The sequence below is a fragment of the Lissotriton vulgaris genome, chromosome 11, assembly GCF_964263255.1.
Source record: "Lissotriton vulgaris chromosome 11, aLisVul1.2, whole genome shotgun sequence".
Taxonomy (NCBI): Eukaryota; Metazoa; Chordata; class Amphibia; order Caudata; family Salamandridae; genus Lissotriton; species Lissotriton vulgaris.
In genome coordinates this window covers 947,918,679-947,933,874 of record NC_141699.1, presented here as the reverse complement: position 1 = coordinate 947,933,874, position 15,196 = coordinate 947,918,679, and the positions used below count along the sequence as shown (strand labels likewise).

Here is a 15,196-nt window from a genome sequence, read left to right as displayed (position 1 = left end):
GCCTTATAAATTTCGGGCCCTTGTTTTGCAAAGCTTTAAAAATAATACATCCGACCTTGAATGCGGCTCTCTGAGCCACAGGCAGCCAGTGTAGTTCTTCTAAGCCTGGCCCGATGGACTGCCACTTAGGTTGCTTATAAATAAGCCTGGCTGCCTGATTCTGCAGACACTGCAGTCTTTTAAGCTGACCAACTGGAAGAACCAGATAAAGACTGTTCGAAAAATCAAGGCGGGATAAGACCAAGGCGATGACTGCCTGAATCAGGGCCGAGTGGGTTAAAATATGGGCGATTTTCCGTATCTTTTTCAACTGGAAGAATCCAGAGGAGACTACCGTTCCTATCTGGCTTTTAAGAGAGAGATCATCGCTGATGGTTACCCCCAGACTCTTGACGGAGTGAGATTTGCTGGGGGGATTTCCCAAGACCGAGGGCCAAAAATGGGGGCCCCAGCTGATTTCACTTTTCCCGGGCAAGACAAGTTCTGTCTTGCCCGGGTTGAGCTTAAGATGGTTCAAGGTCATCCAGCTTTGGATGTGGGTCATAGTGGCTTGGAATTCTACAACTGCATCAGGAGAGCTCAGGGAAAAAATAAGTTGTAAATCATCTGCGTAGTTGTATATCGTGACATTGTGATTTTTCAAAGAATACAACAAAGGGCGCAGATACGGTTTAAATAATAAAGGGGACAGGGAAGAGCCCTGAGGAACTCTACAAGAGGTACTGATTTTGGGGGCTGTGAACATACCTAACCTCACAGATTGAGTGCGTTCAGATATGAAGGACTGCAGCCAGCTCAAGGCAGGGCCCGAGGCCGGCCTGTTCGACACGGTCAACCAAAATGGAATAGTCAACCTTGTCGAACGCCGCCGACAAATCAATGAGCACCAGAGCCTGATGCAAGTTGTTATCAGCATTGGTTCTTAAGGTATTCTGGACTGCAAGTATGACTGTCTCTGTGGAGTGGCAGGGACGAAACCCTGCTTGATTGAATTCTAGGTATTCAGTGAATGCATACTGTGAATCATTCACAGTATGCATGTGCATATCATGACTTTTTCTAGGCATAAACCCAACAAACGTTCAGTCGTACTTCTTTCATATTCATGTTAATTTAAGTATTTATTTTACTTACAATTTAGATCAAAATAATAAAAAACAATATGTATTTGAATTTTTAAACTTATTTAGTTAAACTTATTTTTGACAAGATTTAGTAAAACATACAACCTTAAAATTATATTTACATATTATGTATTAAAAATTGCAAAACATTATGTATGGAATTAATCTAATCATTTATTTTTCTAAAGCAATAAAGGACATTTATATTAAATAATATTAAAAATTACCTTAAAATATTTTTAACAATTATTCAAAAGTAGATACATTTAAAAAAAAGTCAAAACAAGACCTTATTTTAGCATTATTTCCTGTTGAATTCTATTTTAAGTCCTTGGCTCTAGTTTCTTTCTATGGGAGGGTGTTGCAGTACCAGTGGGTGGCCATATGTGTGACTGGACGTACTCCAGGTATCATCTGAAGTACACTGACTAGAGTGTTGGGTAGTTTTTTGCTGAAGTAACTTAAGAAGTGCAGTTTGTGAATAGCAATAGCCTTGATCTTTTGTGGGTTGGTGTTTGTCATTCCCTAAACTCCTCCTTAGCTGTAACTTAACCCCTCCTTACTCCTCCCTAAACCATTCCTCACATTTAGTAGTCAGCATTGCCCATTTTCCAGCTACTCCCCCAGTACCTCCCACATTTATTACTAAGTAGCAAACTTATATATGTGAGGTTCTCCCCACAGAGAAGATATGAGATGTGGAGGATGAGATTTATACTTGTAGGTTTGTGAAATGCATTTTGCAGTAACTAATTGCTGCTTGTGAATCGGACTAAAAGAGTGACACAGGAATGTGTAAAAGTAAACAATGTATGACGGCAAACTCGCTACATTATCTTTTCTTGACCACTACCCATACTCTATTCTATTCTAGGAGGAATGTTCATGTGCACAATGTACTTGTCTTGCTTTTAATACGAATACACAACACATAATGAGCGTTTGTTCCACATTTGTGAATCATTCACTGTATGCATGTGCATATCCTGACTTTTTCTAGGCATAAATCCAACAAACGTTCAGTCGTACTTCTTTCATCAAGTTCTGGCCATTTACTGAATAAACAGATGGCACAAGCTTTAAGCTGTGATGCTGACGTTTGCTGGTATCCTGAGCTTGGTGGAACGTTGTGCAATCTGATAACCAACCACCAGCAAGCAGATTCTTTTCCAGCCAAAATGGGGGTGCAGAGTGCAGTTAAAGTTAGCAATACATCATAGTTTTTTTTATGAGACCTAAAACCTTTTTTAGCACAACTGAAGAACAATTAACAGAAGATCTTGGCATTAAGTAACATTGAGAGTAAACAGCCAGCACAAATATTCAAGCCATGGAATACAAACTAATTCAACAGCTGAAAACAAGCATAAAAAAGAAATAAATTGCTTGATGTCTTAGAAACTGAAGGGAAAGCAACTGCAGTTGAAAGCAAATCCTATGTGATTAAGTTTGTTTCAAAGAAGTAGTGTTAAAAACTGATTCAAAAGGACACACTGAACATAAAGTCTGTATAAAGATTTCTGATCTACTGCCTCCCTCATTTTCATCGTTCTCTCACCTCGTGGAGTGTAACGTGGATTCAAGACAGTGGGTAAAACAAATCGGACAGCACCATCGGGTTCCAGTGGCAGCTCCCTCACGAAGGACAGAGTGACTGCTGCTTCCTGATTTGGGGGTAGGTTACCGACACTGCATGAGAAGATGTCGCCAGAGGTGCTGTCCTCCTCCAAGAGAAAGGCCTGCTGCCCCTGGCTGATGGCATCTGCATACGTCTCCTGGGCCTGTAAGGTTTAATAGACGCATTAATAGATTTACTATTTCCAATGGATTCAACCCATCACATTTGACATAACCTGAAGGCCACACCTTTAAGATTCACATGATTAAGTTGGAGGGTAAAAGTGAGAGGCAGTGTACAACTAGTCCATGACAATTTTGATAAAAATGTATAACTATTGCCTTGATGGAACACTTTTAATAGTTGTAAAAAGATATAAACTAACCAGTAGCTTATATGCATAGAACTAATCTTACCAAACTGCCAAAGAATTCTCATGGTACAGAATATGGTGAGGAGAACATAATTAAATTATTTGCCCAGCCATTCTTAAGACACTGTGAATTTGCAGGTTGAGGTCCCACACAATCAGAATATGCCAATTTCTATTTAAGGAGGAAGTAATAATACAAAGAGTAACCCCAATTACCTGCTTCTTCTCTTGAATCTCTGCTACAATTCTCTTTCCATCCACCATGGCCTCAAAATTGTAGACAGCTGAATCATCATCCATGGGAAACACAAATACAGCCTCCAACGGGTTCTGCTCCTCATTCTTATAAGTGAGGGTTGCCGAAACATCAGCCACAAAGCCTTTTATTTGGACATCTACAGAGATACCCTTAAGTGGAACTGGGAAAGAAAGAACATGTCAAAATATATCACTGTGGTCTAGAGATCATCTGTCAAACTATTCTGAACTAGAAAGAGGGAACAACACCATCTAAGAAGCAGTAGTTATGCCACCAAAAGACACAGGCAAATGGGAGAGGCCAGAAGCACAATACAAATTTGCAGATACTAGCAAAGTAGTTCAGTAGATACCAAATAGTTGCATAAGTAAACATATTTGTGTCACTCCACGTTATTTCTCATAAGTCAAGAATAAAACTCAAAACACATAGCATACAAGATAAAGGTACACCAAGAAGGATTTGCTAAATAAACAAGATAACCGGTTTCAAAGATGCTTCCATTGCTTTTGATCATAGTTTGTATATGTTATTAACAAACATATCTAGAACAAGAAACTTCCAAATAACTATACAACTCACAGGACTACAACTAGATTATCAAACATCATCCAATAAAACCTATGCAGTTGACTGCCCAAACGTTCCATTACTTAAACTACAATACTACAATCTCACCACAAACACAGATTTGCTTACTCATTTTATGCAGACATAGCCCTCCAAGCCGCTTCCTGGCCATGATAGCAATGTTGAGGATTAGTTCAGTAATCTGGTCACAAGTATGTCTCTCTGTAGTATGACTGCAATAGCATCAGTGGCAACATCCAGTATCCTCACCTACCCCTAGGTAGTTCTACAGGCAGATCGATCAATGTCACTACAGTCAATGGAATGCAGCAAAGTAACTGAGGTGCAATCAAGATGGCCATTTGTCCAAGTTTCCTTGCAGTGTTAAATTTAGGGTGAGGGGGATACTCAGGGTTCATTAGCCAGGTTTATAGCAATCAAAACCCAAAAGTCAAGTAGGAATTCAAATCACAAAACAAAGGTACTAGTGCTTCAGAAAAAGGCAAGTGGGTTAACGAGAAGGTTTTTGGCAGGGTTGCCGGAAGCAGCGCATATCATCAACTGGTTTCAGTCAATGTGCCAATTTATAACACAGAACAGATTTTTACAACTTCTGGCACCCAAGGAAAGTCTTACACTTTAACTTAGTAAGGGCTGTTTATGGTTGACATTCATATGTTGCAGATGCATCAATTTGTTCAGGGACATGTACGAGACTGCTGGGCACCTAATAGTGAAAAGGTTAGCAGTCCTTTCAGGGTTCGGTGCTTCCAGAACTTCAAATTTGGTTAAGGCTGAATCCATAACCCAAGAAGCAGCCAGACTGGTATCCACAATGTTAGAGATGAAGGAACAGTGCCGGCACAAGAACAGAAACAGAACTGCCGGCCCATTAACAGAAGCAGATGATGCTGGGCTTCAGTGTTCACACATTCTTGTGAATCATAGGTTGTACATTCTTGTATAGGGTCTATTCAGGGAGTCATCCTCCAAACACGTCACCTCAGTCTGCAGGGCCTCATGCTTGCCCAAGCTAGGGTGACTATCATCTGATCTCCATTTTGTAACATCACTACAGCGTCACCAAGATAGTGTAGCAGTAAGGCTTCTACATTGCCCTAGATTCGGTCCTGGTGTCAAAGTGAACAGCAAAACAAAGCCCTGGCCTGACGTCTCATCTTGGCAGGCATCCCAGAGCTTCCTCAATATAAAGAACACCCCAGACGCTCACTTGTTTGAAATGAAAACAACCCATGGATAACCAACGGCAAATAAAACGCATACGTACTGCTTATTAGGGCAGAAGCAGCTCTGATGGCTTCCTCCCTTAGCAGGAAAAACAAAGCAGAAAACAATGGCAGCTTAGTTTATTTCAGGAAGTCAAGAGTACCAACATTTATGGTTGGGTTGGGGGCAGATTAAAGGGAGCCAGTTAGTGAGGAAGAAAATATTTTTTAGGCAGTGCTTTATTTGACTCAGCTTTCCAGGCCAGGCTGAATATGGATTTCCTAAGAGCAGCCACTTGCATGAAGGTTGTAGTGTGTACAAGTATGAAGACACATAAAGAAGAACCTCAATACTCTGCTAAATCATCAAATGCCCAAATACTACACCATTCACAAAGAAGTTGACTCTTGGCCATGCACACTCAATCACAACCACAACACACAAGTTCATAAGGGAGTGATGGATACCAGTTATGTGGAACTAAACTGATTTTACAGGAGGGGGTAAGGAAAACCTCTCAAGTGGGTGAAGTCTCCCTTAGTAGTTTGGTAGGGAGCAGGAGCCACTCTTTACTGGAAGGGTGGGGAGTCGAGGGGGAAGGTTCCACCTGGCCAGCCGAGCCTGTGTTCATGCGGAAGAGCAAACTAAAATATGTCCCACACTTTACAAACTCAGAGGTATTAAGTTCAATGGGAAAAAGGTACAAAGGAGGTCAGACATGTAGAAATGGACAAGGGGTGCATTTTGCCCAGTGGTGCCATGATGTTCGCCCCTACAATCAATAATTAGCATGGGCATGGTCCCATAAGGAGCTTGTTCCTTTCACATGTCCTTGCCTTGCACTCCACACAAAAAACTTGACATCAGCAAAGTATTCATATAAGTCCGCTTTCTTCAGCCTTTGAGAACACGGTTTGCCAACACCAGCGGAAAACCTCAGGAAACCACTGAACAAGAAATCTGATCTCATCTACCTTCTGACCCAGATGGAAAAACTCGGTCTTATACCTCAACACGCTAATGCTACCAAAACCCCCAAGTAAGAAACCAGAAAAAATGGGGAACCAGTTTATCTCATGAATTGCCTAATGACTCAATATCACAAGATGTAAATCAATACTCTTAATAATAGATTTTATATTTTCATTACCAAATTAATGACTCCTCCATTTCTACAAGAGCCATAGTTTCAAACCTTAACGCACTGGCGTAACTCTTTTGTGAAACAGGACTTTCTTCACTCAATGGAGAAAGTCACCAACAAAGCCCAAACTATAACAAAGCATTGCCGAAGCCAATAGAGGTTGACTTATTGACCTATTAGCTTTGCCAATGCGATCTGCCACCAGCATAAAAATATATATAAAGAAAAAAGGTGCAACACAAACGTCTTCAAGCTTATCATGATGCTGCTGGCAGCTGTATAATTCTGCATGAGCGTACATGTGTGAAGACACATGCACCTGCATGTGGAATGATGCAGGTGACAATTTATACATTATTGTATGTACTTTTAAAAAGTTGGCATATGCCACTTGGAGTGTTAAATAAAACAAAAACTTGTGCAAAAGCAATTTCTTTTTCCCAGCAAAATTGAACAACAAAAAAAAATATACAAACATTTGCACCTGGGTACTTCGGATGGGGGAGCAATGGAGGAGTAGCGGTAGGGTATCGAGTGGGGAAGAAGTCAACAAAACGCTTGGCAGCAAAGGAAAGTGGGCTGAGGAGCAACAGAGTAGCTTCAGGAAGAGGAAAAAAATGCAAACAAGCGTTGCCAAAGTCAATAGGTTTTGCCCATGCAAGACATATTGGCTTTGTCAATTCTTTTTTTTTAATATAGCGCAAGCCGTTGTGCCACATGGCAGAATGAAAAAAAGCACTTTAAAGTGGCCAGTACTTACTGCGTTCATGACACTTTTAAACCATGTTGCCCAGCAGCTCTCGCTGCTGCGCAATATATGTAAGAACAGTGGGGGAGGAAGGTTTTAATTATTTTTTAAATCAAATGTAAGTACAGAAAAAAATAGGTATGCTTTTTTAAATGCATTCAAGCTTTACTGCACATAGGGTGTGCACTGCGGCCGATGAACACTCTACTTTATGACTGCAATGGGAAATCCAAAGTCCTAACCATAAGGTACTGTAAAACCACCTTTTATCTTCCAAGTAGCAGTGACTGTTTCCTGAGAGGCCCAGCTGGGGAGTGCATTACCAATGCAGAGGGGTGAGTTCAAGTTTTATCTGCCCAATCAAGGTGAAGGAGAAATGTGCACTTCGGCCCCCAGCTTTACCAGGTGCATATTTTGCAGCTGTTGAAAAGGGGCTCAGTGTTTCCAAACAAAGTTGCCTGTCCTGTACTTGTGGGCATAGAAATACTGGGCGACATGTAACTACTTTAAGGCTTGAAATGGAGAATCAATCCTGCCAATAAACTTATCAATCAAGCCAATACAAGCAATAACAACATCATAGAATGAAGCGCCTGCAAAGTATGGTCCTTCTTTTAGAATCCAAAATTATGCCCCAGGCACTTACAGACAGGCACTCTATTCAGAAAAGAGTTTTGGAAAACAAAGCCACATCAGGGTGTATTTAGACTTCAGTAGCAACTAAGGAAATCCACTATAGTGCTCTGAAAGCCCAAAATGTGAACCGCATTTGGACAAGCGTTCATGGTTGCTTCTACTGAACACAAAAAAGTTATTCCTTTTTTTTGTGCTTTTTAAAAGTGACCTGCTACTTAAATACATAAAATGAGTTGGGCATGGCCAACAATTGAAGATGTAGGAGCTTCTAAACTAGCTTCATGTAAAGCATAAGGACTAGGTTTTCAGTAAAGAGGTTAGTTATATTTTAACTTGCATGGTGTCAAAGCCACGTGTAAAACTGGTCATAGGGTGGCTCATTTCCACAAACCCAGCCTTTGTCAGGTCTGTGTGCTGTAGATACAGTTTATGATTCAAAACCAAAGAGGATGATGGACGGAGTGTTGAACATTGCAAGCACTCACCCCCAGTCAACTGGGTTTAATCCATCATCATTCTTTAGCTCACTGCGCCACGCCAGTTCAGACATGGCCATATGCAAATCAGTCTGACCCTGTGCCTCATGGGAACAGTCCAGCCCGAACTGCCAAGGCGTGTCTTCCCTGGACCGGAAACAAGCATCCTGGGACCGGTTTATGGCTAATCATCCGTCATCAGACTGTACTGAGAAGAATAGGCTTATCATAGATATATAAAAAAAATTGATTGGAGTGTAGTAGGGATCATATTAGGTCCTGATGAGTTAAGCAGCGGGGACGGCTAACAAAACATGTCGACCAGGTAGGGTGGAATTACTAACTCCCTACACTTACTTCCCCATTTTAACTTTTCCAGATAACAGACCAATGATCACCTGGGCAGGGTCATCCCCCTACAAGTCAGGCAGGTATCAATGCCAATGAGAGAAGCGGACCCAGAACTGGTTTGAAGTGAACACAAAAGGAAGGGTTTCTCATTTTCATAGCTACACATTTGGGGTGGGTATACAGGCTCTATAGAGAGGGAGAATGGTCCTGCCATGTTGAATTTAGGTAGAAAGGTGAGGGTGGGATTGTTTAATAGAAGGCAAACAGGAACTGCTGCGAAAGTGAGTGTATTATCACTCTGTATTTTTTAGCTATTAGTTGGGGTAGAGCTAGGAGCCCCCTCGCCCACCCACCCACCTGCTAGTGCATAAATGTGGCCCCCTAGCTTCAGATACAACTGAACCTCTGGAAGACAGAAGGACTACTCTAGCTGTTGAGACTTATGTGGAGACCGTAAGAGCTGGACCTGCTCCCACTTGGACCTAGGACAATGAAGTGGACTCAAGGGGGCAACTTTGTTGACCGCCTGTTAAGCTATAGGGATACAAAAGGCTGCAAGAAGCACCTTTTACTGAAGAGCCCAGCTGACCAGTTCCAACTGGATCTGCCCTGGACCTACTGGAGGCATCTGTTAGAGTGTCTTGACCGCAAGTGTTGTTCCTGAGGTTCTAGGACCCTTGGCTGTGTCAATGTGCACTTCTAAGCAATGTTGTCTCTAATTATTTTGTCTGTGTGCTGTAACAGCAAGTTTGTGTGCACACATTTCCTGACTGTGTGCACAATTGACAGATGTAATGAGCCACTGTGGAGGGATCATAGGCAGTGTGCAACTATACGTGACGGAAATTATAGCAGTACAAGGCCACAAAAAAACGAAACAGAACACTATACACTGTCAAGTAACACCATTTAATTGCAATTATAATGAAGATTGATGCAGAAGTACTCTCGCGTTCAATAACTCGGAGGATGTCTCAGTGAGTTAAATGGCTACGAGTGACAAATGCTGATCAAGAGTGCTCAAGCCTAGGTAGGCTGATTTAGGACTCAATTAGAGCTCAGCAGCCATGTTATGTTGTCACAAACGTGCCATATATCCCAATTGTAGTATTACAAGTGCACCTTAACCTACTTGTAATATGGCGGGTGGGATATCCGTCGCTTTTGTGATGGAGTAACCTGTCCACCAAACTCTAAATCAGACCCCTAATCTTTTATGTACAGCACTAATAAATGGTAGGAAAAGTGTATCTAGCACTATAAAAAAAAAGCAAGTCATCATTGTAAAGCTAGGCTCAAATGAAATAGCATGGTATGTGAAAGGGTAAGTTCTGGAAGAGAAGTCTTGACTTAGAACTGTATTCAAGCAAGCCGGGCTGAAGACGGCTGGAATGCCAGAAACCGGTCCTCGGAAGCTTGTTTCCGGTCCAGGGAAGACATGGCTTGGCAGTTCGGGCTGGACTGTTCCCATGAGGCACAGGGTCAGACTGATTTGCATATAGCCATGTCTGAACTGGGGTGGCAGAGTGGGCTAAAGAACGGTGATGGAGTAAACCCAGATCTTTTGACTGGGTGTGAGTGTTTGATTGATTCAGATGCTCCGTCCATCACCACCCCCTTTTGTACCGCTTTTGGCCGCCATAAGTGTGGCAGGGTATGCTCAGACGTGAGTCCCTTGCTCACTTTGCCACTGGATTCAAGCAAGCCGGGCTGAAGACGGCGGTAATGCCAGAAACCGGTCCTCGGAAGCTTGTTTCCGGTCCAGGGAAGACATGGCTTGGCAGTTCGGGCTGGACTGTTCCCATGAGGCACAGGGTCAGACTGATTTGCATATAGCCATGTCTGAACTGGGGTGGCAGAGTGGGCTAAAGAACGGCGATGGATTAAATCCAGATCTGTTGACTGGGTGTGAGTGTTTGATTGATTCAGATGCTCCGTCCATCACCACCCCCTTTTGTACCGCTTTTGGCCGCCATAAGTGTGGCAGGGTATGCTCAGACGTGAGTCCCTTGCTCACTTTGCCACTGGATTCAAGCAAGCCGGGATGAAGACGGCTGGAATGCCAGAAACCGGTCCTCGGAAGCTTGTTTCCGGTCCAGGGAAGACATGGCTTGGCAGTTCGGGCTGGACTGTTCCCATGAGGCACAGGGTCAGACTGATTTGCATATAGCCATGTCTGAACTGGGGTGGCAGAGTGGGCTAAAGAACGGTGATGGAGTAAACCCAGATCTTTTGACTGGGTGTGAGTGTTTGATTGATTCAGATGCTCCGTCCATCACCACCCCCTTTTGTACCGCTTTTGGCCGCCATAAGTGTGGCAGGGTATGCTCAGACGTGAGTCCCTTGCTCACTTTGCCACTGGATTCAAGCAAGCCGGGCTGAAGACGGCTGGAATGCCAGAAACCGGTCCTCGGAAGCTTGTTTCCGGTCCAGGGAAGACATGGCTTGGCAGTTCGGGCTGGACTGTTCCCATGAGGCACAGGGTCAGACTGATTTGCATATAGCCATGTCTGAACTGGGGTGGCAGAGTGGGCTAAAGAACGGTGATGGATTAAATCCAGATCTGTTGACTGGGTGTGAGTGTTTGATTGATTCAGATGCTCCGTCCATCACCACCCCCTTTTGTACCGCTTTAGAACTGTATAAGCCTGATCCTACTACTGTATAAAACTGACCCTACTGATCAAGTTGGAGTGGGAAAACCTCATTGGGGTTTCAGCCAGGTCATTGTATTTGTTTTGTTTTCCCGTTTAAAATCAGAAGAGAGACTCCCTGCACATTGGCAAGTTAGGTACCTAGAGAACCTCACCACAACGCCTAGAAATATAATGTCCACAGACACCACAAACACTTATAACATTGGTCTGCGAGAGAGGGTAAACAGCCATTAGTATGCATATGTTAGTCCACATACCATTACTTCGCAAGCGTTACAACGCATGCGTTGTAACAACGTGTAGCCTTTACTACGCAAGTTGTTACATCACATGCGTTGTTGCAACGCATGCGTTGTAATGGCTATCTACTTCGTTGTGAGGAAACGGACGTGCTTCCGTTTAGTCACAACAGCGTGCACCTCTGACGACGCTGGCAGCCGGAGAAGAGAGGAACCAGGCTGGAAGGAGAGCAGATGAACCACAAGTAGAGAGATGTAAGAGGGGATGTGTAGGGTCATATAGGGGCTGTGTAGGGTCATAAAGGGGTATTGTTTGGGAGTAGGGACAGGATTGGGGGTATGGGGCAGTGTCGTGCTGGGGCAGTGTTTTAGGATTTAGGGTAGTGTTGTGGTGTTAGTGTAGTGTAGGGTAGTGTTTTAGGGTTAGGGTAGTGTTGGGGTCGTGCAGGGTAGTGTTTGGGTGTAGGGACAGGACTGGGGGTAGGGGAAGGGTCGTGCTGGGGGTAGTGTTTTAGGGTAGTGTTGTGTTTTGTAGTGTAGGGTAGTGTTTTAGGGTTTAGGGTATTGTCGTGCGGGTTGTGCAGAGTAGTGTTTTAGTGTAGGGACTGGCTTGGGGGTAGGGGCAGGGTCGTGCTGGGGGTGGTGTTTTAGGGTTTAGGGTAGTGTTGTGGTGTTTGTGTAGGGTAGCGTTAGGGTTTAGGGTAGTGTTGTGGGGGTCGTGCAGGGTAGTGTTTCAGTGTAGGGAACAGACTGAGGGTAGCGGCAGGGGGTAGTATTTTAGGGTTTAGGGTTGTGGTGTGGTGTTTGTGTAGTGTAGGTTAGTGTTTTAGGGAAGTGTAGGGGGGGTCTTGAAGTGTAGTGTTAGAGTGTATGGTCCAGGAAGGGGGAAGGTTGTGTGGGGGTAGAGTATTAGGGTTTAGGGTACTGTAGTGAGGTTTAAGTAGTGTAGGGAAGTGTAGTGTAAGCATGATTTTAGTGCGATGTTTTTAATTAGAATAAACCATAGTACATTTATAACCATTTGCGTTTTAAATGCATGCACAGTTAAAACTTGAGAAGTAATGGTTTATGCTAAGTAAAAACATTGCACTAAAATCGTGAGAAGTAATGGTGTGCAAAGTATCGACATACATTCGCGAAACAGGCCAAACAGTGGTTGAAAAATGAATAAGGCATGTAGTTGCTAATATCAGGTTCATGCATGCTGATGTATGCATGGAGTACATTTTAGGTCCAGCCCAGGGCCAGCTTTTCCTGCCTAGCAAGCCTCCTGTAAAAAAAAAATCATAAATAAAAATACACAGTTATCAGATTGGGGCAATTATTCCGAATATCTGCAAACAAACTTCTCAATTGAAGTGTCCCTCATGGCAGGATACTTTCTCCTCTTTTATTCAATATCTACATGCACCCTCTGGCCCAACTGTTAGTAAGGGGGTGCAAATTGTTATATGTACACAGAAGGAACACTTTGGGCTTGTGAAGGACCAATCGAATGCTTCTTTTCTAGCGCAGAGTCTTCTGGTATGCTCATGGATGTCACAGAACTGCTTGAAATTAAAGACTGATCTGCCCATTATTCATGAGGGCACAATTGACCTGAGTTCTCTGGATTTGAAGGAAGAACGGTTTTTAGATGTCAGAGAAAGGGCGCACTGCCAGTATGGAAGCACTAAAGGACCAAGTGGAGTGTGGTGCAACTGGGTGAGTGGACAACCATATAACCACTCAAAGGAGAAGTCAGCAAGCTGTACTAATCCAACGTGACAAGAGGAAACATACCCTATGCACACACTTGACAGGTACAAAATTGGATACAATGTCCAAACGCAAATGTTCAATATAGTGCAGAGAAACAACAATGATATGCAAATGATTATGAATAAATAGACAGGTGTCAATAAAGAAGTCTTGGTCTCCTTGTTTTAATCAAACACAGCTTGTGAACAACCAGCCGACACGTGTTTCATCGCATCTCGCGAATCTTCAGGGCTCCAATGGTTGTGTTTGGACTATGCGGTCGCTCTTCCGGTGATACTTCCGACCCGGAAGGGCCCAAGACCATCCAATCTCTATTTAGAAGTAAAGTGCAATGGCTTGCAAGCGTAATGCGCTTGTTGTGGGTCGCCCGGGGGAAGATATAGATGTCAGTCACTCTGTATCTGTGATTTTGATATGTCTCGATCGATAAGGATTGCTCAGTAGCCTCGTCCGGACTTGATGTCTTGCGGACGTCTTGTTTCTTTCCTGTTCTCCCGGCTCTCCGTGTTCACAAGCTGTGTTTGATTAAAACAAGGAGACCAAGACTTCTTTATTGACACCTGTCTATTTATTCATAATCATTTGCATATCATTGTTGTTTCTCTGCACTATATTGAACATTTGCGTTTGGACATTGTATCCAATTTTGTACCTGTCAAGTGTGTGCATAGGGTATGTTTCCTCTTGACCTGAGTTCTCTGATCTGGCCTTCTCTAATGAACCCTTGTCCTCCTTCTGCACAACAATCTGTTATTTGGGAACTTATCCTGATGCTAACATATATTTGGCTCTCATGCTCCCAAGATTTCAAGCATCTGCCATTTCCATTTGAATGATACATGAAATATTCTGCCAGTCACACAAAATAGATTTCATGCTTCTCTGATCAATGCATATGTTCAGTCTCACCTCGATTATGGCAATGCAACTCATATCACACGGTGACAAATTACTGAAACAATGCGGCCGCCCGTTTGCTTTGCATGGTTCCAAAAAACCAAAATATTTCACCTTTCCTTGCTATTAAGTTCTTAGTGCATAGAGCTGGTTTTCAACACTTCCTATATTATATTGCATGTCAATTCTGCTGAGACAGGCACCCGCTGAGTTGAAGGTCGAATAATAGGTTTCTTCTCACGATCCCTAGAACTGTCACCTTTGGCAACAGCGTCTTCTCAATTGCGGACAGTAGGAATAATACTTCTCTACCTTTATCCATCAATTTGAAATCTTCACTTATTATGCTTGAAAGCATACTTATTCTTAAATTAGCTCTGCCACGGTCAGGTTATTATAGTACCATAGTTCACACGCTCCGGTTATGGCCTAGACTTCACCTGCACACAGTTTATCCCTATCATTACCAATTGTGCTCATCTTTTTGGGTCAACCGAAAAAACCCAAGCTTTAAACATGGGAAAACAAAGGTTTGAGGAGCACAGTGAAATTTCTTTACAACACTAAGGTAATTTTTTTTGTAATTTTACAACTTCTAGAATGACAGTAAAAAAACCATACAACACAAGTCAATCTCTAGAGAATGTTGTTGTTCATCTTGGTTTAATTCTCAATTTCTTTGCATCATAAATAGACCATTCCAAATGTGCAATAGCATACGCATTTTGTCCCTTTTATTTTCGGATGGGACTTCTTCAGGGCAATATCCGTTCCTGTGGGAGTCTGTCTCTTAAAAACATTTTCAAATTGCTTGTCCTGACCTTTTATTTTCATAGGATCTCTCAAATACTTTCTTCCAGCAAGCGGGTAATGCTAGTGTACCTATGCAACATAATTTCCTGCTCCTTTTCTTACTCTCTCAAAAATCTGTTACTAGTCAGTCCCAAACTTGAGATAGTTCTGTCCGTGTTTTCTCCAGGTCTCTTTCATAATTTAGGACATTCTTTTTCAAATATCCATTCCGAGTCTCCAAGGCGTGTGGTGCCTTCTGAATACCGGCGCAGTCCGCTGTCTTCCGGCGGTGCCACGAACAGACCAAAGAAATTTCACTGTGCT

The 15,196-nt window shown here is 42.9% G+C and overlaps 1 protein-coding gene across 7 annotated transcripts in view; it reads right to left on the bottom strand.

The window, feature by feature from the left end:
- Positions 1-15,196, bottom strand: part of LOC147683727 (von Willebrand factor A domain-containing protein 5A-like) — a 326,679-nt gene that overhangs the window by 268,860 nt on the left and 42,623 nt on the right. For all 7 annotated transcript variants that reach the window (XM_086944103.1, XM_086944100.1, XM_086944105.1 and 4 more), the window contains exons 3-4: positions 3,332-3,534; positions 2,683-2,905 (exon numbers count right to left, since the gene is read on the bottom strand). In XM_086944103.1, coding sequence (XP_086800229.1) covers positions 2,683-2,905; positions 3,332-3,534 — 426 coding nt within the window. The remainder of the gene's footprint in view (positions 1-2,682; positions 2,906-3,331; positions 3,535-15,196) is intronic.